General features: G+C 36.8%; 1 protein-coding gene across 2 annotated transcripts in view; it reads left to right on the top strand.

Annotated features, from left to right (window-relative positions):
* LOC124615947 overlaps positions 1-26,412 on the top strand; it is a 166,290-nt gene that overhangs the window by 86,991 nt on the left and 52,887 nt on the right. For both annotated transcript variants that reach the window (XM_047144147.1, XM_047144148.1), the window contains exons 5-6: positions 15,180-15,355; positions 15,600-15,762. In XM_047144147.1, the coding sequence (XP_047000103.1) occupies positions 15,180-15,355; positions 15,600-15,762 (339 nt within the window). The remainder of the gene's footprint in view (positions 1-15,179; positions 15,356-15,599; positions 15,763-26,412) is intronic.

A 26,412-nucleotide genomic window follows, 5' to 3' on the forward strand; every position in this document is an offset into this window, starting at 1 on the left:
AGCAACAGTTGTCCCAAAGTATTTGTAACTGCTGCAGGAGGTGCCAACAACATTCTGTGGCTGCATCACCAACACATCGAAGTCTGCACTGTCAAATTAGTTAGTGCATCTCACATAGTTATGCCCAGTATGGGCAAGCCAGGCTATGAGTTGCTGTCTTTTGGAACTCTTGCCGAAGACTCATCACTGATAATGAATGTAGTAGTGTAGTGATTAGCACATTGGACTCATTTTCAGGTTGATGGGAGACAACAGTGGTCCAACATTGACATTCAAATTGTAGCATGCCAATAATGAATGAGTTAGTCAGAAAACAGGCTTAAAATCAAAGAAAACATAAGAAGCAAAATATAAAGATGAAGTAAAGATAGAAAACAAAATGGATGTAAAGAGGAGGTATAGAGGGGAAAAAAGTACAGTGAGAAAAGTAGTGTAAATGAATGTGAACTGGGTGACTACTGTTAGAGTTTTGTAATTGGCATATAGAACCACTTCTTCTGACACAAACATAAAATATACTAATTGATGGACTGTGCATGATTGACTTGATTATTACCACAATGCATTATGTTTCTGATCATCAAACCTCACATCAGTTTGATCTTGCACAACAAAGAAAATCTTCAATTAAGCTAGACATCATATTACTTCATCACCGAATTTGACTCTTTCTATGATCAGAAATGAAGTACGGTTGTTTAATGACATGTATAATGGGTACAAATGTGTTAGTAGTTTAACTTTAAACTACACTGCCTGACAAAAAACTTAAACACCCAGGAGATGAATCAGATGTTGATGTACCTTTGTATGATTTACACCATTGGCAGGTATATAAATGATTAGAATTGCAACTCTCTGAACAGCCAAAAAAATGAATTAGTATTTTTCATGTTTAATGTTCTTATCATGATGTTGTTGTTGTGGTCTTCAGTCCTGAGACTGGTTTGATGCAGCTCTCCTTGCTACCCTATCCTGTGCAAGGTTCTTCATCTCCCAGTACTTACTGCAACCTGCATCCTTCTGAATCTGCTTAGTGTATTCATCTCTTGGTCTCCCTCTATGATTTTTACCCCTCCACACTGCCCTCCAATGCTAAATTTGTGATCCATTGATGCCTCAGAACATGTCCTACTAACCGGTCCCTTCTTTTTGTCAAGTTGTGCCACAAACTCCTCCCCAATTCTATTCAATACTTCATCATTAGTTATGTGATCTACCCATATAATCTTCAGCATTCTTCTGTAGCACCACATTTCAAAAGCTTCTATTCTCTTCGTGTCCAAACTAGTTACCGTCCATGTTTCACTTCCATACATGGCTACACTCCAAACAAATACTTCCAGAACTGACTTCCTGACACCTTAAATCTATACTCGATGTTAACAAATTTCTCTTCTTCCGAAACGCTTTCCTTGCCATTGCCAGTCTACATTTTATATCTTCTCTACTTCGACCATCATCAGTTATTTTGCTCCCCAAATAGCAAAACTCCTTTACTACTTTAAGTGTCTCATTCCCTAATCTAATTCCCTCAGCATCACCCGACTTAATTCGACTACATTCCATTATCCTTGTTTTGCTTTTGTTGATGTTCATCTTATATCCTCCTTTCAAGACACTGTCCATTTCGTTCAACTGCACTTCCAAGTCCTTTGCTGTCTGTGATAGAATTACAATGTCATCGACGAACCTCGAAGTTTTTATTTCTTCTCCATGGATTTTAATACCTACTCCGAATTTTTCTTTTGTTTCCTTTACTTCTCGCTCAATATACAGATTGAATAACGTCGGGAGAGGCTACAACCCTGGCTCACTCCCTTCCCAACCACTGCTTCCCTTTCACGCCCCTCGACTCTTATAACTGCCATCTGGTTTCTGTCCACCCATGGCCTTTATCTCTATGAACTGTGTGTATGATGTTGAGGTACTCTTGTGGCCAACACAATCCACTGATCTGGTCCCAATAGAATATGTGTGGGACCAGTTTGGACATAGGCTCCATCCCAGTGCCAGCTTCCAGACAGCTGTGGACCACTTTTTTTCAGGTGAGACTTTATGACACCCTTCCCAACTGAATTAGTGCATGCATTCAGCTCATAGGGGGTACAATGTCATACTAATAAGTGGGGTCATATTGCAAAGTTCTCCATAAATTTGGCTCTATCTGTAATGACTGAAATAACATCACGTACCTTGTCAACTCATGAAGCTCAATTTCATCCTCCCCTTCTGGGGGTTTTCCACGCATATTTGAGTCCTTCTGTCAGCCACCAGACTCTCACCTTCATGTAACTGAAAACTTTAGGTAGATATGTACCTTGTAGAACTGGTCACAATGAGAGGGCCTGTCCACCCATGGTATACAGTCGCTATAAAGAAACTTCTAAAGAAACAGCAACTTCTGGATTACAGATGTAAAACAAAGCATAGAGCTCTAGTTTGGAGGGTTGTAGTATAAAACGCATTCATCTGTCAATAGGTCACTACATTAGGACTTCAACTGCTGTAGCATAATCCTATCTAAAGATCTCTCATAAAACATAAGGACTATCTGGTCTCATGTAATGTCTGTCAGTGGTACCAAAGTTTGATGTGTAGACATTCAAGCATGACAGATGAACCAAAATTAAGAATAGCAATGCAAAAGCAGAAATACTGAACTCTGGTTTGTTGCTTTACAAAGAAAGATACAGAAATACTAAAATTTCTAAAATTGACCCTTCAAGTACCAGTGGTTTCTGCCTGAAACCACCATCTCTTTTTTAGAAGTACCAGTGCTTTTAGGATGAAACCACCAATGCTGTTGCAAGACAGAGACATCTAGTGGTACACTGAGGGTCTTCCACGAAAGTAGTGCATTGTATCAATTAGTTATGGTGTTCAAAGTAACAGTCAGTGTGAAGGTTATGCTGCTTGTTTGTAGGAGATGGTGACATGCTGTTTTTTATAGTGGCCATATTGAGAAGGTCATTGACAGTGAAAGTAAGGATAACATGAATTTGAGTTTGTACTACAGCTTTTATGAGTGGTTTCAGAATGAAACAAAATTAATGAAATTGTAGGCCCAGTTTTGCTTGTTATGTAGAACCATAAGCATTATGGGTTCATGAGATTTTTGAAATGTGAGATTGTGTGTAGGAAAAAAGTGAGTATGCTTTCAGATGTAACACATGAAATGACCGATTGAAAGTTTTATGTTCTAGTGGTTCCTTAAAACAATTGAGTGTTTACTTTTTGTCAGGTCCCTCCAGTATTCATTGCTTACTATGATAATAAAGGTTAATTTGTGAAAAATTTTAAAATAATATATTTCCTCATAGTGTTGGTACTGAAAGTGTTAAACAGGTCCAGGTCCTGATGAGACCCCTGTCAGAATCTATGCAGAAATTGCAACTGAGTTTGTTCTATAATGTTTTGTGAACCCCTCACATAAAAAAAACTGCCTTAATGATTTCAAGAATGCACAAGTCATGACTGTCTACAAGAATAATAGCAGAAGTGATCCAAAAAACTATTGTCAAGTCTTATTGCATTTCATCAAATGTAGAATCTTAGAACTTCTGAGCTCAAATATAATGAGGTATTTTGAGTAGAATGATCTCCACTATGCTATCCAGCATGTATTTACACAGATTTACCAATTTGTATGAAGATGAAGTGAAATGATGACACAGGCTCAGTCATAGGTAATGTCAATGGCGGACTTTGGTCTATTGGAAAGATACTGGGAAAATGCAGTCTACAAAACAAAGTGTGTCATCTTTGAATATTTCTGAAGTGTGCAGAACCCATATCAAACTGAACTAACAGGAGATGTTAAACGCATACAAAGAAGGGCAGTAAGAGTGGTCACAGGTTTGTGCGTCTCTCAGAAGAGGGTCATGAAAGTACTGAGAAACATGAATTGGTATACTCTCAAAGATAGACACCAAGTATCCTGTGAAAGCCTACTTGCAAAGTTTCAAGAGGCAATATTAAACGAAGAATCTAGATATATACTTCAGACCCCTTTGTGTCATTCCAATAAGAACTGTGAAGACAAGATTAGACTAATTGCAGCATTCACAGAGGTATTCAAGCAGTCATTCTTCCTGTCAGAATGGAACAGAAAGGAAGGACCTAAAGAGAGAATTTCCTTATCTTCAAAGAGTCAATGGTTGCGCAGTGCAATTCAAGAATCGCTTCACATTATTAAATGTTACATATTTACAAGCTTTCTTTGGCAATGGTTGCGCAGTGCAATTCAAGAATCGCTTCACATTATTAAATGTTACATATTTACAAGCTTACTTTGGCTTTACTGGTGACTGGAATTGTTTTTTGCCAGTTCTCATGGTAAAGGTGCAGTTGATGGCATTGGTGGTACCGTGAAAAAAACAGTATGGAGAACTGTAAATTCATGGAGGGTTACTTATTAACACTCGTTATGATTTTTACGAGTGCGTCAAGGAGAAGCTGAAAGGGATTACAACCCTCTACTTATCATCTGAAGAAATTAATTTAGCAATGGCTATGTTGGATAATCGTTGGAAAGGCGTACAGCCTATTCCAGGATTGCACTAACTCCATTGCATTATAGTAGTTAAAGAGGAAGTTATAAGGTTTTTTTTATTACATCTGCCCAAGAGGTTACAATAGTGATATCATTCATAACCATGAAAATGCACACAATTTGATGTGTAGTGTTGATAGTGAAGAATCCTTGAAACTTACAATAGGAGATTTTGTATTATCAGAGTTGACTGTCACTGGAAAGTCCTGTTCGAAGAAGAAATACTTTGCAGAAGTTCTTCAAGTTGATGAACAAGCTGAGCAGGTCTTGCTATATGCAACCCAGTGGGAAATGCTGGATTTGGCGCACAGAAGAAGACATATCTTGGGAAAATATTTCAGTAATCTCCCAGAAAGTAAACCCACCCAAGCTGTTGAATAACAGGGGACAGTTTTTTTTTCAGTAGTATTGAAATAGGCCTAGTTCTCTCTTGTTTACATTTTTATCATTTTAACATAATAATTAAAGTATTTTCTTGCTGTTTTGTTTTAAATTTCACTCAATAATATTGATGTATCTATGTGTCACACCCGCAACATGAAGGAAAAAAGTATGTTGTCTTTTGGAAGTGTCTGTGAATAAAAGTTAACATATCTTGTATTTTATTACTCCTTTTTTCACTGTGTAAAAAATTATCAACCATCCTGATTAAGAAGTAGAAGACGAAATAACTAAAGAATATGGCTATGTGCAAATGAAGGGTAAAGTTTTGTCACATCCGCAACACTTCTTCCAGATTTTTTTAGCAGGTTGAGTGTAAAACTAAGAGCTAAAATTTTTACAGGAACTTAATAACATGCTCTTCTGTTCACTAAATTAAAGTTAGCCTTACTCTGACGTCTGAAGTACAAATAAATATAACTGTATGCGTGAAAAATGTGACAAAATGTCACACCCGCAACAGTGGAATGACCCAGCCAGTCTTACAATCTCATAACACAAATATTTTAATTCCGAATCTACCCAGTTTTGATGGAATCAATTGTCTACAAGATAATCGCCTTTGAATAATAACAAACTTTGATCAATGCAGATTTTCTGTATGGATTAAATGCACAATAGAAAGCTGTATGAACTTTATTGACAATGTTACTAATTTTGAATAATCCATCTCTTCCAGTGTCGGCATATTTGTCACTAAAATGTAACGTTCTCTTAAGTAACAAAAAGTGGTCTCTTGACATCAGTTCACTAAAAAATGGAGTATTTAGAAAAACACCTGTGGTCCAGTATTCGCTAATTTTCAGTTTTTTAACGCGAGGTGTCACAAATCAAACAGCTATAATCAATACATTTCTTTGTATCCAGTATCTTTCCACTTTGAAATTCAAGAATGTACTGATTCTGGAGTATTCTCCTCGGTGAATAATTAAAACTGATTTGTTTTGTCAGCTATATATTTCATCAGTTCTTATGTAAAGAATAACATGAAAACTGACAGAATACTTAGCTCATTCTGTATGTGACACACGTGTTGTGATAGCATATCATCAAATGCGTGATTAACTAGCTGAAAATAATTTTCTTTTCAGTCAAATTTATCACTAAGACTTGATTTCTTCATAGGCATTTCACGATCACTTTTTGAGTCTTCAGATTCAGACCAACTAACATCTCTTGTTGAAACACGAGACTGCATTGACACCCCTGCTGATATGAACGATTTATGGCTAGAGCTTTTCGATTCTGTGAAATCACTTTCATCAAAATCAAGCAGCTCGTCCTTACTGTCGCTCCTCGTATGAATCTCCATGATTTCTTCCTCAGTGCACCCATGACGTCTTGCCATTTTCTTTGTAAAATACAGAAAATGAAGAAGACTGAAGTAAATTTCAATGAACAGTGAACTGCAGTGCGAAGCCTAGGATCACAACAGACAGAGAATCGGACGACAAGCTAGTGGCCAGAACTGTGAAAGGCTACTGAGGCATGGGGCGGGAAGTCCACTATGCAAGTTATCTCGTCATCAGCACTCAGGTAGCGGTGCATCTATACTCATCATCAGCACTAAGGGGTGGGCAAATGGGTGTGACTTAACTCATCAATGACGTTCAGGGGATAACTGGCGGTGTGACTAAATTCATCATTAGCTCCCAAGGAGTGGCACGCAGCATGACGAGTAAACTCAATAGTCATAGGGTTAAACAGAGAACTTCCATGAAAGTCATTCCAAAACTGCTAACTGCGGTGCAGAGAGAACACTATCTGGAAACTACACAGTACATGCTGGACAGTGCAAAGGGTAACCCCAGCTTTCTGAACACTGCAATCACATGTAATGAGATGTGGAGTTATGGCTATGACGCAAAACCAAATTGCAGAAACAAAGATGCACTTGTAACAGTGGAAACATCTGACATCCTCGCACTGAAGAAAAGCACGGCATTTCCATAGCAGTGTCGAGGTCATTCGACCATTTTCCTCAGCTCTTGTGGGGTGATGCCTGAGTACACATCACAAAGCCAAATTTTTATAAATAGCACTTCAGTGCTTTCATGATGCTGTGTGTTGCAAACAACTAGATCTGTGGTCAGCAAAATTCGGAGCTCAAAACTTGGCAGCTCCAACATGATAACGCACCACCCCATTCTGTGCATCTGGTTCAGATTTTCATCACCAGACACAACATTCCTGAGTTAGTCAAGCTGTCTTTTCCCCTGACATGGCATCATGTGACTTGGGTTATTTCTCAAGCTTTAAATGCCCCTGAAAGGAACATGTTCGAATCAAGAGAACACATCACACAGAATTCGACGGTGTGGCCCATTCCAGAAGACCTGTTCCTTAAGTGTTTTCAGCAACAGCATGAATGCTGGGAGACTACTTTCAAGGGGATTAGGGTTCTATACCACCAAATCAATAAATGTACTTCTGCCAACCAAAGGTTTGATACTTTTTTAACACACCTCAGACATTGAACCAGTTGTAAACCATGTTAACTTCTCAGAACCAGGGTATCCAGTGAACCTTGAAATCTTGAAAACCTGGAAAAATCCAGGAATTTTCAGAATTGGGAACAAAGTAAAAAAAAACCTTAAATTTCTTTTTAAAACCTTTTTTCAGTACTGTTCCCACATTGAACTAAATTATCAGTTTAAACCATCTGTGATATTTCAAATATCACTGAAATATTCAAAGGGGAATCTACATGTTATGCACATAATATCCATTGGTCCAATGTTTAGACAACAATTTGTAACCGTTTTATACTCATCGATCTGTTGCACGAGGTGGGAATCCGAGGAAGCTGATTGGTGCTACTGTGTGAGAGGTGGGAAGAGACAGGGTAATTCATTGCTTCGAAGGCTGCCATAAGGTATAGATCAGCTACTGTGGTAGAAATACATGTAAGTAATAAGTTTTGTAAAAGCATTTTATAGAGACTTCATATTCAGTTTAGTGCTATGTCTAAAATTACGTTAAGCCTGTTGTAACACTTACTGTATCAACTGTTAGATCATTATGGTTGGCAGCAGTTGAAAACACAATGTCATGGTCAAGAAGAGTAATGACTCGCACCAATATGCATCGAACAGATCCGTGGGACTGAATAATCGCTCGACAGGACAGAATGACATAATATTATGAATGAAGAAGTTAAAGCTAGCTGTTGGTTTTACCACGGGGTAATCCGCAATCTTGTATCAATAAATCTGTAGCTTGTGAATGCCTGCTTGGCCATTTTGTTGAGTGGAATGGCAGTAACCTTGAATAGCAATGAAATTAAATCAAGGCTGTTGTAACACAATTATTCAAACAGGAGGAGACGAATGACATTTTAGATGGTTGTAATTGTGTCTCATTTTGCTGCATTTACAAAAAGTTATCACCATCAAGTAATTGTTCACTCTTTTTAAAAAATGTACTTTTCTGTGTGCATTTTCTTCCATTCACAACACTGTGTGACATTTGTAATAATTTTTCTCAATTCACCATGTGTCGATGGAATCATAGAAATGAACAGGCCAGAAATGACTTCTTCATTCATCATTTTTCCGCTCATGCACCTGCACAGGTCAAGTTAAAACAAGTGACTATTCACTGCATAATGGCTACTTGCCATCATGATACGCACTGTTGGATCCCGTTTCTGGGCACTGGTTTCAACTGGCATGAAGTTCAGGGGCTTCATGTATTTGGTAGTACTTTCACAGGGTGCCTGCAGGTCATGAAGTTGTGAAAAAGTCATGAAATTTAGCAGGTGGTCATGAAAGTAATGAAAATAATTAAGTGGGTAGTCATGAATTGTGTCTTGTGTGCCAGTCAGGTGTGCTTCTAGTAGGGAGTATCAAGTTAGTCCTACCCCCAAAAATGTTGTATCCAGCAGTCCATTTAATACATTCACCAGAACTCTTAAAAGGCATTGTTATCTGTAGGGGACTTGTGTGTCCTCCTGTGCAAGCCATGTTAGCAAAGCCTCTGCTACTGCCGTTTGCAACCTTGAGGGACAGATGTGGATGGAGAAGTTTGGAGGTGTGGCTTCGTTGAGCTGTACGTGGTTATTTTCAGAAATCAGTGCACAGGTATTTCGCAAAGGCTGTGTCTAAAATTTGCAGATTTGCAGAGAAGAGTCCTTTGCAATTAAAGATAGTCGAAATTGGCTTGTATATAAACCTGAAGTTATGCAGAGCTCCATTCTGAGAAACTCTTGAGTGACAATTGCCTTGGAAGAATTTGTGCCAAAAAACATATGACTCCACCAACAGTTGACATAGTGAAGAGAGGACACTTAAAATATTGTGAATATTCTGAGAAACAACTGAAACAATTCAATCCTAAGGTCAAACTTCATCAGTTTTTAATGAATTTACTGCAAGGTGCAAACCGTGACCTCGTCAAATTCATGCAGAAGCTGTTACGCATATTTCATGGAAATGCTGCCATTGAAAGAGGCTTTCAACAAGAAGTTTTAGTTGAAAACTGAGAAGAAGATAAAATCATTGAAATTGTTGCAGAAAGAAGTGTTTGTAATGGAGTACGATCGTTAGGTGGTTTACTTAATAGTGAGAAACAACTGAATGTGGACATTACAAAATCAGCGATACTAGCTGTGAAGAATTCTTCATCAAAAAGAGTAGAAGCCTTAAAAAGCTGATTAAAATGAAGTGGCCAATCTTTAAAAGGCCAGTTCAAGAAATAAAAGAGCTGAAAAATAAAAACAACTATTATAGAAAAGTCAAAAGAAGAAGCTGTAGCTTTAGATTTTGAAGTTTCAGTTTTAGCTAAGAAACTTTAACATTTTACAATACCAGAGAAGGAAAGTTGCCACTCACCATATAGCGGAGATGCTGAGCTGCGATAGGCACAATAAAAAAATTCACAAAAAAATAGCTTTCGGCCATTAAGGCCTTTGTCAGCAGTGGACACACATATACACATGCACACACACACTCACACAAGCACAACTTGCACACACATCTGCAGTCTCAAAGAGCTGAAACTACACTGCAGTGTAAGCTATGTTTGTGTGAATCTTATTATTGTGCCTATCGCGGCTCAGCATCTCCACTATATGGTGAGTGGCAACTTTCCCTCTCTCGTATTGTTACATTCCATCCTGGATTTTCCATTGTTTGATTAAACTTTAACATTGAATCTTTTACTGTGAAATTTAAATTTTACAAATTTTGTACCTTAAAAATTATTTATTGTTTTCAGACAAGTTGTAAGTTTTCACTAAATTTCTATGTTAAAACAATTTGTATTTTAATTGATGTGATGATTAATATATCTGAAAATAGTCATACCCCATTCTGTGTGGGAGTTATGATGTTTTCATAGCATTTGATGAATGATATAGTACAAGTTATATGTAGTTACATTATTCACGCTGACATACAATATAAGTGATACAAAAATTATTACATTCAGTTTCATTTCAGACAGCTTTCAGTTCTATAAAAAAGTGTTTTTGTCCTTGTATTACAAACACTTTCAGGAGGTCACAAATATAACTAAAGACGTAATGAAAAAGTCATACCCTGAAAATCAATAGACACCCTGTTTCATTTTTAAGCAGTTGAATGATGGTAGAAAACCCTGTAACAACATAAATAAAGAAAATTTGTAAACTGCACAGACCATCAAATAATAGAATGTGTGCTTGGTAATCACAGTTGGAAATGTAGTATAAACAATAATAATTCGAAAGAGAACAAAGATGCGAAATTGTAGTATGGCTTCAAACAAGGTTGTGCCAGCAGTTTATTCAAAATAGTGTTTTTGCCTTGGGGATGCTGGAATCCCAAAAATGTTGCAGTCACATACAAGCACAACATAATATCGGAAAAGACTTATGTACAGTTGTATGTGAAATAAAGAGAATGGCAGCTGAACACATCATGAAAGCTTTCAAAAGTCTTATGAGCTTCTGTTACAAACGTAGCTGCCACTAGATGCATTCATGCAACATTCCAGATATTCAACAATAAATTTTGTCAGAGTCATCCATACATCACTCCAAGGTAATTTTACAAATAACTTTTATATAACATATAATACTTTTAATCATCTATTTTTAGTGCCGGTATGTCTTAAATTGGTGTGAAGTATCACAAATTAATTAGTTATAAAATATAAAACCTGAAAAAATTAATTTTTTGTAAAGAAATGTTTTATAAAACACATAAGCAACTGATTTTTAGTCATTCTTCTGGAGATGGATAACAGACTTCAGTGGTTTAGTTCAGGGATGAACCAGGAACATCCCTACCCCACATCCCCAATTCCTTAAAGAATTGAACTCCCACGTATAAAACAGCTTCAAACATCTGAAAGAAATGTGCCGGTAGTAAAAGGGTAACAAATTAAAACATAATGCTTGAAGCTAGGACGGCGAACAGTTACTAAGTGATAAACTTTTCTCTTTCGTCATTTTATGGGGATTTAAGTCACAAAAAGTTTAGAAAAGGCTTTAAATAAGGTGTAAAGTCCATTGGAAGTCGCTAAGTGCTCTCATTCTCAAATACTGGATGAATATGGTCCGGGTAATTTGCACACCGTGAATTATGGTGTGTGTTTCCAACTATAATACTTGACTTATTGTAAGATTATATCTCTTAATGAGTAGATTACAACAGAATTTTAAATTTCTAAATTCAGTCAATAATTATATGAAATACAGAAAATAAAATTATTGTTGCCCCTGGAAGCTGTTACTCAACTTGTAATGGGAACCGGTTTGACTGTTGACTGTTTACAAAGTGTGAGGTTGGCTGTACGAGCCGAAAGCGAGTTCGAATATCGTATGGGTTGCCCTGCTATGCACACAAGATTCTTCTCAATAGTAGATATGAGAAACCTTAGTTGCATTCTTAAAATATGTGATGAAAAAGTTAGACCCAGGCTAGGGAAGAAAGAGGGGAGGAGAAGAAACTATCTGGTTGCACAGCGTTTTTTGAGGGAGGTGTAGATTTCATCAAAATTTTGAGAAGTATTATAAACTATTTTTAGTCTGAAGTAAAATTTGTGAATTTATAAATAGGAGAGCCAGCATCAAACAAATCAATATATTCAAAGGCACAGAATGATCCAGGGAATCAGTCTACAGCACAGTCAGATTTACTATCAGATGGCATTATATGAGCTCATATTTTGTGGTTTATGCACACCACCAGGAGTCATTTATCAGTTTGGAGGTCGGCGGACTGTGTAGCATTATTCCCTTCATTATTTCTGTGCACTCAAATTACAGAGAAAATGCAATTACAAAATTCGAAACTTGGTTACAGCATTGCATACAGATTGGCACCATACATGAGACGTAAACATGTTGATCTCATTGACAATTGTTAAATGATTATACTCACATTTGATGAAAGTATGAATACTATTTTTCGAAAAATCCACGTGGATTTATATGTACAATTTTGAGACCATGATAAATAATTAATAACAGTATGTTACTTTGATTTTGTTGTTCTGAAACGTACAAAGGCAAATGATTTGCTTGAAGGTGTAAAAGGATCATAAGTTGCAGTTATGAATGGATGGACGAAATGTGAATTAAAAATTTTTGGATGACTTTAACACAGAACTGGAAGTATCCTTCTATTGTCTGCAAGTGCTCCAAATTGGTATGTGCAGTTTGATTTTATTACATGGTGCTGAACAAAACAAGCACATCCAAAACTAAATGGGAAATTGTGTCTTTTTTAAGCGCACTTTATTATTTATTTCATGATTCATCTACACGAGGTATTACATAACCTAATGAACATTTTGATGCAGTGAATTGTGAAACTCTTAATAAGAAAAATTTCTTAATGAAAATCTACTTAAAAGATGTAAGGAATCTTATTGCAGCAAGACAGTTCAACCTGGATTTTGCTACAAGAAGTGCTCTGAAAGAAATTAAGAATGTATCTGAGATAACCGGAGTTTCATCTTTTCCTAAGTCACTTTGTGGAACAAGATGGGTCGCAAATGCCACTGCATCTGAAAAAGTTGTAGAAAGTCTCAAACATATTTGAACTTATGTAACTGAGATAAATAAATCGAAAACTGTTCCTCAGTCATCAAGTTTCACAGTTGTTTGTGAAGTTGTCAATGACAAACTGCAGGCTCCGAAACTGACAGTCTTCATTTCAACAGCATGCTTGTTAGAACCATTTTTACTCAGTTTTGATAGTGATAACCCAATGGATCCATTTCTGTATGAAGTATTGTATAACCTTATGAATGTTTTGATACAGTGAGTTGTGAAACTGGGAATCTTAAAAAGAAAGTTTCTTAATGAAAATCAATTTAAAGGATGTAAAGAATCTCATTACAGCAAAATGGTTCAATCTGGATTTTGCTACAAGAAGTGTGCTGGAAAAAAAAAATTAAGAATGTATCTGAAGAGGAAATATTGTTGCTAAAGCAAAACGTGCAAACATGCATTATTGGCATAGTAGAGAAGTTGCAAGAAAGATCACTGCTTAAATACAACATAATTTGTGTGATTTTCTGCTTGAATCCACAAATCGCATTAAACCAGGAAGCAGCTCAAAGAAGATTGGTAGTATGTCCTTAAATTTTGGTATCAAATGCAAGAATGTTGGTTCCAAAGGCAGACTGTGTCAAACTTGAATTTGTGGAGATCTACTGAGAAAATAGAATTGAAGACCTGCAGAGAAAATAGAATTGAAGACGAAATGAAGTGTTTTTTGAGAAGTGAAAATCATCTTGATAAATTCTGAATTAATGTAATCAAATTCTCTTCAAAGCCGTGCCCAAATTTCTGAGATTTTGTGCAAATTATTTTAATAATCTCATGTGGAAATGCTTCTGGCAAGTGAGGCTTCTGTGTAAACTCTGAAATTATAGATGAAAATCAAACGGAAAAAAAGATACACATACGACGCAGTCCACAACGAAAATGGAGTTGGCAGTTTCAGCATTGATAAAAGTCTTATACTCTGTGAGTCTTCAGTTTCTCCTGGTATATTTGTTGATTGAATGGTCCACGGGTGTACTGCCGGTTTATAGTGTCCAACTGGCACTATGAACTGGCAGTACACCAGTGGACTGCTCGGTCTTACACACTGTTTTCGCAATGTACATTCTTTGTACAAAGAAGATATGAAACATAAGGCAAGGGAAAGTGAAAGAAAAAAAGGGGGAACGATTATTGAACTAATTAAATCAAGCTGAAATTGAAGAATTAGAAACAAAAAGAGCATATATGTTGAGTGAAGCTTCAAAGGTTGTGGCAAAATTAGAAAATTTAAAGAAATTATTTATTCATTTTTGTCATGACAAATCTATACAGTTTGTTCCCTTTAATCAGTTAGTTAGAATGTATACATATTTGTAAAAAAAAAAAAAAAAAAAAAAAAAAAAAAAAAAAAAAAAAAAAAAAAAAAAATTGTAATTTTTAATGTTATATTTTTTTATTGCCTATGTATCAAGCGGATGGACGTGTATGGGTATGGAGACAAGCTCATGAATCTATGGACCCTGCATGTCAAAAGGGGCTGTTCAAGCTGGTGGATGCTCTGTAATGGTGTGGAGTTGGAGTGACATGTGACGACTCCTGATATGTCTACATACAACTCTGACAGATGACATGTACATAAGCATCCTGTCTAATCACCTGCATCCATTCATGTCCATTGTTCATTCCGATGGACTTGGTCATTTCCAGCAGGACAGTGCGACACCCCACACATCCAGAATTGCTACAGATTGACTCCAGGAACACACTTCTGATTTTAAACCCTTACACTGGCTACCGAACTCCCAAGACATGAACATTATTGAGCATATCTGGGATGCCTTGTAACATGCTGTTCACAGGAGATCTCCACCCCCTTGTACTCTTACAGATTTATAGATAGCCCTGCAGGATTTATGGTGTGAGTTCCTTCCAGCACTACTCCAGACATTAGTTGCGTCCATGCCATGTCGTGTTAAGGCACTTATGCGTGCTTGCGGGGCCCTACACAATGTTTGGAAGATGTACCAGTTTCTTTGGCTATTCAGTGTATTACATTTGTTGGACACAGTTATCCCCAAATGTGGCAAGTATGTGGAAACAACGTACAGCGGACCATTCTGCCACCAAATGTGAATATATGTACCACAACCTTTACCTGTGTAACTCTTCGAGCCGTAGCCTAATTAAAATTATCTGTTTCAGATAGAAGACAGGGAGATGACATGGTTGCAGAAGTTGACTGTGGCATCAGTAAGATGGAGGCTTACATACATGCCCTTGAAGTAGAAATGAAGGAGCGTGCAGTCCTCATTGATCTTCTTGAACAGGGGGAGAATTTTTATAACACACAGAAGGGGGAAGCAAGAGTTGTTGCAAATGTAAGATATTTTTATATGTATGATATGAATAATCACACAGCTGAATAACTTTATGGAAGTTACATGAAATTTGGGAATAGATACATGTTTTTATTCCTTGAAAGTTGTTGTTATCAGTAACTTGAGTAATAAATAAAATATTTGTTTCTTAAAATTTTTCAGAAAGATTTTGAATATAAAAATTTTTTTTCTATAAATAAATACAGCTTATTTCTTCATTGTAAATGGTATTCATTATTTGCAGGCTTACAGGAACTTTGGCAGTCGTGTGAAAAATTTGAAACGTCGTTTGGATGAAATGATACCAACATTGAAAGAAGCTAGCCCTATCCCATCTCCTGACGTAAATGCTCCTTCTCCATCACCTGATTCCGATATAGAATTACCAGGTGAAGCTAATACTACAGGTAAGTGGCTTATTTCTGTTTAGTACTTTGCTAATCGTTTCAACATTTTCATGAAGGCCTCTCTTTTATGTTTGAGTTTGGTATGCTGTATTTCCTTCCCTTTATTAATAACTTTCTATTTTTCAAACCTGATACACTGTGTGATCAGAATTAGGTAATAAGTTTTATGCGACATTTTAGGGAAATGAATGCCAGTAACTGCCTCCATTATTTCACCGTGATGTATCTCGTCGTTAGTCGCGATGCAATGCACCACCAACTACGTGCTGTCTCGGTTAATATAATATGAATAATTGAATGCATTTAAAGATGCCTGAAAACACACACAACACTGGTGTAATATTCTACAGTATTTATTATTTATTTCACAAATCGATTTTCAGCAGTTGCATCATCATCAGGTACAATGGCATAACAGCCGAAAACTAGTTTGTGAAATAAATAGTAAATATCGTAGAATATTACAACAATGTTGTGTTTGTTTTAATTTGTAATGTATAAAATATTCTTCCGAGAAGCGACGAAACAGTCAGTCAATGCAATTAATGAATGCCTTTCTGTCTTTAATAACCAGCTGAGTCGGGCGAGTATATTCTGAACATGATAAGACATTATATTCATTCTTCAGGTGTATTATAAATTAATTAATGTTCTGCAAATGCATTCTTTTGTTGGTGTATCTACTGCATTAATTGGTGCAACCACATCTTGTATGAAATTATTTCATAATTAGTTTCTATCTTTCTTAATGGAAAATAAATTTCAATTTCTGCTTTTCATGTAATTCCCCCCCCCCCCTCCCCCCCCCCCCCCATTTCACTAAAACAATGACACATCACATTGTTAAATTCTATCACCCACCGATAACAACTGACAGTACTGTTGCACAACATTGAAGCATATATCACTTTAAATTGATTTCCTCTTAAAATATCACTTAATATCTGTGATGTGAATGTAATACTGTTTACTCTTTAAAACTACTATGTCCACTTTGCTGTCAATCACACCAATCATCTGAAACTATTAATTCTGCCACAGGAAGCAAAGCTTGTGTAACCATATTGTTCTGAGAATACTCTGGAATTGCCACCAAGAACAAATGTAGGCTCAAGCAATAAAATGAAACTATTTTTCCGTATTGTTCAAAGTTAGTCATTTTAGAGTAGTTATGTTTCTCCTTAATCTAACTTTCCAAAACTGTTAATTCAGACACTTATTCACAAACCGGTAAAACGTTCAATATATGTTCTGATGTACAACATAATTCCAGCAAAAACTTACTCCCTAATAACTTCAGAGTTGTGTGCAGTGATCAGCAGAAGTTAAAATCAAAGTCCTGTCCTTCGGTTAAATACAGCAATCAAAGGCTACTTAAAATTATTCCTTAGGAAGTAAAACTGAAATAATTTTTGTTTTGCTTGTTGATACAAACAATACACTACTCAATAGACATTATTATCACCATTTAAAATAACACTCACTTTATTCACAAGGTATTTGAATAACATGCAGTGGTCATTACAAGCTCAAGATTTTTTTTGAACTGATATTTTTACATAAATTATTTTAAAAATCAATTTTATAATTGTGCACAGAGAAGATGCTGATGGTGATGACACAGTGTTCTAGCTGTCGCGGATCGTCAGCGCTCTTGCGATTAGTGATCCGCACTGTTTGTCAGTGTAACACCACTGGATCACTTGCCAGGATCTTCCCCTTGCGACATGAAACAAACTGAAAAGACACCACCATTTTATTACCTACATCATACATAAAAGTACGTAGTTAAATCGTATACCTTTCTTGCCTACCTGATGCTGCCCAAGTGTAAAATAAAGATGGTGTTGCTTGCTGGAATATGGAGCATCACAGTCTCTGCAACTTTCTTTAAATTTTTGTAGATGTTCATCACCATTTTACGGGGATAATACTCATGCCAGGCAGAAAGAATGTGACCCAATTTTCATTGAGTGGTAATACTCACCAAGTAGCAGAGACCTGATGAATTAAATTTACATGATTTCTGATTGAAAGAGAAATTGCCTCACTTTTGGAGCAATTAAAATAATATTGTGAAAAGAAGAAATGTGTCATTTGCCTTTTAACAGATTAAATGTTTCTCTGTCCTATATTAAGTGTCTAAAACACTTTTGGATGCTGGCTTGAATAAAATTTCTCATTTGTTTTAAAAAGAACAGATATTGGGGAACACTAATAAGAATAGACCCCTTCATAAAGAAGCAAGTTTTAATAAAACTACAATGAAACCCCGCTTTTACTCTTTTCAAGGGAATGTGGGAAAATGTAAAATGAGGGAAATTAAACTGTAAAAGTTTTGTATAGGATACCCCCCCCCCCCCCTGGCACTTTATGTATGATATATGTACATAACAGCCATCAAAAGACTTGTCAGGGACTTGTTTGTTATCTAATGATGGTTTAGTATTTAATAAAAATCTCTGATGTGACTGGAACTGATAACTATCTGGGAAGTTGGAAGTTTCACTCAATTTCATGTTTCATAATTGATGTTTTTGAAAGACAGCAGCTGCCATTCATTATTTAAATAATGAAATACTGCACTTGTTGCATACTTTTTCATGCTTAGCATGACCAGTTTCAAGAATTTTTTCTCGTTGTCAAGTGCAAATGTGTACATAAGTATTTTGTGTGGTGTTTGAAAATGTGTTATTCTGCATCTCTTGCACCATAGTCATCTTTTTGAGGTTATTAGATGCTTTGCCTCATTAGTTATGTAGAAAACCGCACACATATGCAAACTATCACTCGCATTGTTTGCTTGTGTAACATCACAGAAAATAACAAATACTGCACTTCACAACGAGAATAAATTCTCAAAACATGTTTTGCTCAGCATGAATAAAATACGTAACCGGCGCTGTGTTTAAACTAAAACCATTTGAGCAAAGCAAAGTGAATGACGGTGTCAACTAGCACTCCAAGTGGCCATATGCTGAAACACACTAAATATGGTTCGACAAAAGTGTCACGATGATCACAACAATCACGAAAATGTATTTTTGCATTAGAGACAGTATGGAAATGGAAACGATATCTTCATTCGAATGAACCTAGTTACTCCAATCAGCCACCATGCCAAATAGAGCTTGGCAGCGGTGGGAGATTTTTTTCCATCTTTTACATGTTTACTGGTTCAAATCTGCTGAGTAGAGTGCCCTGGTGTCAAGAAACTTAACCACGTGTAAACACTGCTTGATGACCAGCATCGTGCCAGCGTCGTTTTTTCTCCACAAACATTTTTTCTTAATTGCGGGAAAACTATAAATATGTTGAAACAAAATGAGGTGAAAATTAACATTGTGGGCATAGGAAATATGATGGGACGGATAAATAAATGTCATAAATGGTGGGGAAATGCTAATTCTGGGAACATAAAAGCTGGGTTATACTGTATTTGGCAACACTTAACTCGACATATTCAAATATCCATTTCTTGAATCTTGTTACATAAAGTCAAAATATCCACGGGTGTGCTGCCGGTCTATAGTGTCCAACGGGCACAATATTTCGGCGATCATACATGTCGCCATCATCAGGTGAACTGACGGACTAAGCTCCTGTGAACGTGCCGGCACGGAGATCCGTACGCTATGGCTGCTCAGAGGGAACTGGGTTCGGTCGCGGCGCTGGCCGAATTAAATACCCTCCGCCCGCGGCGCGCTCCCTCCGCCGTCCGCGCCCCGCGCCACGGTCGCGCGGTGGAACAGATTGCGATGGCGTCTGAGATGACGTCGGAGTGATGGCTCCGTCCGCCGTGGTCGTATAGTTGGCATTCCATTAATAACTTGCAGCCACAACAGTGTATAGCAGAATCCTAACTTCTTCATGACTTGTAACAAGGACGATTTACTATCCTGAAATAGATCCACTGCTACAAATGCAGCACGTAGCATGTTGAGTGTTGGATATTCCAAAACTCATCTTTCTGAAAAGAGTTGAGATTTGTGACACTCTTCTCAAGGCGCCTCTTCTTCCCAGGTGTCTCCGATTCAGGTGACTTGCCTGAGATTCTTCTTCCGCAAATTTCAACTTACAGATTCTTATCACTGATTCTTTGCTGATTTGTAGGGCAGCTGCAGTTTGCTCCACCACTTAATCCAAAGGAAGCAAAAGCCACTCCTGCAAATTTCTCACTACTATGGCACTCTGGCAACTGGCTGTGCTTTAGGGCAGTGCAGCGGAAGTGCCAACACATTGATAGTCGATTGTGCCAGGCTCCCATTGCTTCATTGGTAGCTGGAGCCGTGCAGCCTGCTGCCTCTCAAGTGACAACTTGTTTCAATCAGACTATATGTGTGGTCCATATTATGCTCAGTTGTGTTCCACACAGGGCTTTGCTGTACTTTTTATTCAAATGATTGGAATCTGCTAGACACATTTAGCACATGTGTTTTTAGTTTTACAGACACATCTTCTACATGCAGATCTGTGACACTTACCACACTTGTCACTGTTCCCTTTGCAGAAGCTCATTTGCCACTTCTTTCACTTTCTGGTTGATTTTGGTTTTGTATCCTCTTCTTCTGTTTGTTGTTTTGCCTGCTTTTTCATTCCCTTGAGTTCGTATGCCAGCTGAAGTATGAACTTCATCCTTTCCATTTTCTTGTTCATTTATTTTGTATGTGACCTATGCATTTATTGCTGCCATGTCCAAAATGTTGTATATGATGTACGTCAACCATATACTATTTTTGTGGTTATTTGATCAACCAATCTACTCTGCACTTTGTTGCATTTCAGAATGTTATGGTTTCAGTTTTCTTCTTTTTTTATTTGCTTATTGCTACTTCAGCCTGTAGTATACTAAAAAAAAGGACATTTATATTCTTCTTTCTTTGAGATACATTCATGTTGCAGTCTTTGTTGCCAGTATGGCACAGGATGGTGGGAGAATGCCTTTCAGCATTTGCCTTATTTATCTCATCAGGGATTTTGTAACGATTCATGTTCATTGTAGCAACCGATAAAGTTTTATTTTAGCAAGTTGCAGAGACATGAAGAAGTTTTCTGTCGTCACATTTCTTCTTTGATTTAGAAATGGCTCCATGAGACACAGAATGACCTACTCTCTGAGTGGTTGCTTCTCTGTATGCATGCCCTCTTTTCCAGGGCATGGGAAAGCATTGCATATATACTTTGTTGCTACATCATCACCAACCCAGAATTTCATATCATATTTATTAGGCTTATTGGGCATGCATTCAGTGTACGTGCGTCTTGGGTTGCTTGCTAATAGTTGCTCGTCCATTGTTATATTTACTCCATGGCAGTCAGAACGAGCAGGATTTTCTATAAACTTTCCCCTAATTTCAGATACAAGAGCCATTTTGTTGGCTGGTAGGCATTCAAACTCGGGTTGATTTTTCATTGAAATGGAGAAATCTGAGAAGCTCTGAAATCTGTTCCTTGTCATAACATCCTTGATAAAAGGAGGTCCCCCAGAATGCAACAAAAGATCATTCACAGACATAACATTTGATTCTGTGTGTTTCTTCATGGGAAGTTGCATTGCTTGTAAAAAATAAGACCAAAAACCCAGATCACAGTATCATGTATTTGTTGACAAATAGTGGGACTATTTATCTCTTTTTAGAACATTCACAGCTAAGCTTCTGCCAAAAGGTGAAAAATTGGTTATCTCCCACTAAGCTTCATCCATAATGACCATCATTGTACAGGCCTGCTGTGATGAGTTAAGGATTGTTGTAGATGAACATCCAAATCATCCTCCTCTAATCCATCCTTGTTCACAATGTCTTAATCTTCATCATCAGTTGTCTTTGGTACAAAAACATCATTGTCATCAATGAAGTCAGTTTCTGATTCAATGTTGGAATTCTGTAAGAGAAGTTACATTTCTTCATCAAAGAGCTAGCCTTGATGAGTCATGTTCGAAAATGTTTTTCATGCACAAAGAATAATACCTCAGTGACAAAATATAAATTGTCGCACATATGTAGCATATATGCTACAGGACAACTGGGAAACCTGGAAAAAAACAAAGGATTTTTTCATCTGAAAAAAAAAAAAATTAGAATTCTGAGAATTTTTCATTATTTAGTTTTTGGTTAAATTTTCGTAGTTTTGACTAGTAAGAACTGATATGTAGCAAAGAATTTCATAAGAACTGATACTTTAACAAATAATTTTACTTTAGCCAACTACTGCAGAATAATACTACAGCATTAAAACATACATGAGAGAATAAAAGACTAGCTGCAAAGAAAATACATCTTTTGCAACAACAAAACACGGTGCTCACACAAGCATCTGCTGATAGCAAAGTGTGTCAAAGGCTTTAGGATGAAGACTATACAATACTTCATAACAACAAACTGCTTTTGATGAGCGTGACATCATAACAGTTTACATTTGGGGAAAATATTGTGAAAATATTGTGATGGTGGTTTGAGAAGCATTACTTTCACAATAAATTTTCTTTTAAGCAAGATGAATTACTTACATTTGAGAATGTGCGAGTGAATTTCTTAAATCTCTGAGTGTTTGACTCTCATTCAAAACATAACACTTTGAAGACCAGCCGCTTAGGAAAATTTCGGGTCCAGAAGACTAGCCATATGCCATTAATTAAAATTTGACTGGGACATTTGTGTTTAATATAACTTAAAGAGTAGCACATGCTAAAAAAGACCAAGCTTCAAGTTTAGTTTGCCATATTTAGTTTAGTTATTTCATAGATTACAAACTATGCAAATAATGATGCCAAAAAGTATAATTATCATTAAAAAAAGGACAGAGTGAGTTCTTGAGCAATTTCACTTGTAATTGACTTTTCTGTGAAAAGTGGCGAAGTGCTCGATGGAACTTGTATGCAGCCAGGTAACCCAGGAAATGTTATACAGCATTGAAATTTATAATCATGCTTGTTAGAAATATGCAGCTGCTGAAATTTAAGCTGTGTGCTTAGGATTCTCCCTAACCACACCATCAGAAACAAAACAGCAAAATGTTTTTGACAACCAGTGTTATATGTGAAAGCTAGCTTCTCTTATATCTGTACTGTATGTTATTAATTTAAACCATTAACTTTTCCCATCTGTGTTTTTGTACTACTTAACAGTGATGTTGCTATTTGTTGACTACATCATGTGTCCTAAACTCTGATTGTCTGCTGTTGATGGCTGGTGAGATCATGTGACTTGAGCTATGATTGGCTGACAAATTGTCATCAATGAAGTCAGTTTCTGATTCAATGTTGGAATTCTGTAAGAGAAGTTACATTTCTTCATCAAAGAGCTAGCCTTGATGAGTCATGTTCGAAAATGTTTTTCATGCACAAAGAATAATACCTCAGTGACAAAATATAAATTGTCGCACATATGTAGCATATATGCTACAGGACAACTGGGAAACCTGGAAAAAACAAAGGATTTTTTCATCTGAAAAAAAAAAAAAAATTAGAATTCTGAGAATTTTTCATTATTTAGTTTTTGGTTAAATTTTCGTAGTTTTGACTAGTAAGAACTGATATGTAGCAAAGAATTTCATAAGAACTGATACTTTAACAAATAATTTTACTTTAGCCAACTACTGCAGAATAATACTACAGCATTAAAACATACATGAGAGAATAAAAGACTAGCTGCAAAGAAAATACATCTTTTGCAACAACAAAACACGGTGCTCACACAAGCATCTGCTGATAGCAAAGTGTGTCAAAGGCTTTAGGATGAAGACTATACAATACTTCATAACAACAAACTGCTTTTGATGAGCGTGACATCATAACAGTTTACATTTGGGGAAAATATTGTGAAAATATTGTGATGGTGGTTTGAGAAGCATTACTTTCACAATAAATTTTCTTTTAAGCAAGATGAATTACTTACATTTGAGAATGTGCGAGTGAATTTCTTAAATCTCTGAGTGTTTGACTCTCATTCAAAACATAACACTTTGAAGACCAGCCGCTTAGGAAAATTTCGGGTCCAGAAGACTAGCCATATGCCATTAATTAAAATTTGACTGGGACATTTGTGTTTAATATAACTTAAAGAGTAGCACATGCTAAAAAAGACCAAGCTTCAAGTTTAGTTTGCCATATTTAGTTTAGTTATTTCATAGATTACAAACTATGCAAATAATGATGCCAAAAAGTATAATTATCATTAAAAAAAGGACAGAGTGAGTTCTTGAGCAATTTCACTTGTAATTGACTTTTCTGTGAAAAGTGGCGAAGTGCTCGATGGAACTTGTATGCAGCCAGGTAACCCAGGAAATGTTATACAGCATTGAAATTTATAATCATGCTTGTTAGAAATATGCAGCTGCTGAAATTTAAGCTGTGTGCTTAGGATTCTCCCTAACCACACCATCAGAAACAAAACAGCAAAATGTTTTTGACAACCAGTGTTATATGTGAAAGCTAGCTTCTCTTATATCTGTACTGTATGTTATTAATTTAAACCATTAACTTTTCCCATCTGTGTTTTTGTACTACTTAACAGTGATGTTGCTATTTGTTGACTACATCATGTGTCCTAAACTCTGATTGTCTGCTGTTGATGGCTGGTGAGATCATGTGACTTGAGCTATGATTGGCTGACAAAAGTGCGTTACATTTGTGATGTCAGTGCTTCGTAAGGCTGTGTTTGAACATGACTCACTGTTCTTTTTAACTGGGAAATCCGGGATTTTTTTTTTTCTTGTCCACATATAAACTTGCACTCTGGTATTGGAATGTGTTGAATATGCATATGTGAAGTTGCATCAGTGAGTAACAAGAACTCTGCATTATTGCTGACTGTGGCTGCTTCATTATTAGATTATTTACATATATTCAATGGTGTTGGACTGACCCCTTCGACTGTTCTATGTACAGGGACTGAAATGTCCAGTAAAATATAAATATTTCGTAAATCCTAATAAATCATTATAAAGAGGAGATAAATTATGAAACGTCATATTTTGTCACGAACGAAGTATAAAAGAGAGAGAGAGAGAGAGAGAGAGAGAGAGAGAGAGAGAGAGAGAGAGAGAGAGAGAGAGAGGGGGGGGGGGGGGGGATGTGACACAAAAGAAAAAACGTGACGGTGTAGGGCTAAAGAGAAAGGAAGTGGTCGAAAATGACATGACCATGTGTATCATGAATGGAGATATGAAGTGATAAAGTAGTAGCAAATATATTTCATCAAGGTAATGTGATAGGAATTTCATTTTTGTACTAAATAAACTTTGAAATTTCTATGGTAAAGAACTTGAAATTTAACAGTGATTGTTTATAAAATTCTGAATGTATCTATTTATCCAGTATTCATATTTTTAAGGGAGATGAAACATAATTGCGATGACTGACTGGAATTCAATAGTAGAAAAAGGAAGAGCGAGAAAAAATTAGTTGGAGAGTATTCACTGGGCAAAAGGAATGAATGATGAAGCTGTGTCATAGAATTTTGCAGAGAGAACCATTTAATATTTGCTAACACTTGGCTTAAGAATCTTGAAAGAAGGTTGTGAACGTGAAAGAGAGAGAGAGACATTGGAATGTTTCAGATACATTGTGTAATGGTTGTTGTTGTTGTTGTTGTTGTTGTTGTCGTGATGACTGGGTGTTGTGTGATGTCCTTGGGTTAGTTAGGTTTAAGTAGTTCTAACAAGGGAACCTCCCCATCGCACCCCCCTCAGATTTAGTTATAAGTTGGCATAGTGGATAGGCCTTGAAAAATGGAACACAGGTCAATCCAGAAAACAGGAAGAAGTTGTGTGGAACTATGAAAAAAATAAGCAAAATATACAAACTGAGTAGTCCATGTGCAATATAGGCAACTTCAAGGACAATTTGAGCTAAGGAACACCGTGGTCCCGTGGTTAGTGTGAGCGGCTGCGGAACGAGAGGTCCTTGGTTCGAGTCTTCCCTCAAGTGAAAATTTTACTTTCTTTATTTTCGCAAAGTTCCGATCTGTCCGTTCATTCATTGACATCTCTGTTCACTGTAATAAGTTTAGTGCATGTGTTTTGCGACCGCACCCCAAAACTGTGCGATTAGTAAACGAAAGGACATGCCTCTCCAATGGGAACCGAAAACATTTGATCGAAAGGTCATAGGTCAACCGATTCCTCCCCAGGAAAACACGTTGATATATTCTATACGACACTGTTGACGGCATGTGTGTCACATGACAGGAATGCGTTGTCGACCCACCTAACTTGTACACTTGGCGAAAGGGTAAAATGATTCTTCTACCTTGCCCGATTTAGGTTTTCTTGTGGATGTGATAATCACTCCCAAAAAAGTGATGAAAACATAAGAGTTTGTCACATAAACTGAAAATAAAAAGTTAAACTTTTCACTCGAGTGAAGACTTGAACCAAGGACCTCTTGTTCCGCACCTGATCATGCTAACCACGGGACCACGGCGCTCCTGGGCTCATAGTAACCTTGATGTTGCTTATCTTGCACATGGATTGCTCAGTTTGTATATTTTGCTTATTTTTTTCGTGGTCCCACACAACTTCTTCCTATTTTCTCGATTGATCTGTGTTCAGTTTTTCAAGGCCTATCCACTGCGCCAACTTATAACTAAATCTGAGGGGGGTGCGATGGGGAGGTTCCCTTGTAAGTTCTAGGGGACTGATGACCATAGA

This window comes from Schistocerca americana, chromosome 5 (genome assembly GCF_021461395.2).
Source record: "Schistocerca americana isolate TAMUIC-IGC-003095 chromosome 5, iqSchAmer2.1, whole genome shotgun sequence".
Classification (NCBI taxonomy): domain Eukaryota; kingdom Metazoa; phylum Arthropoda; class Insecta; order Orthoptera; family Acrididae; genus Schistocerca; species Schistocerca americana.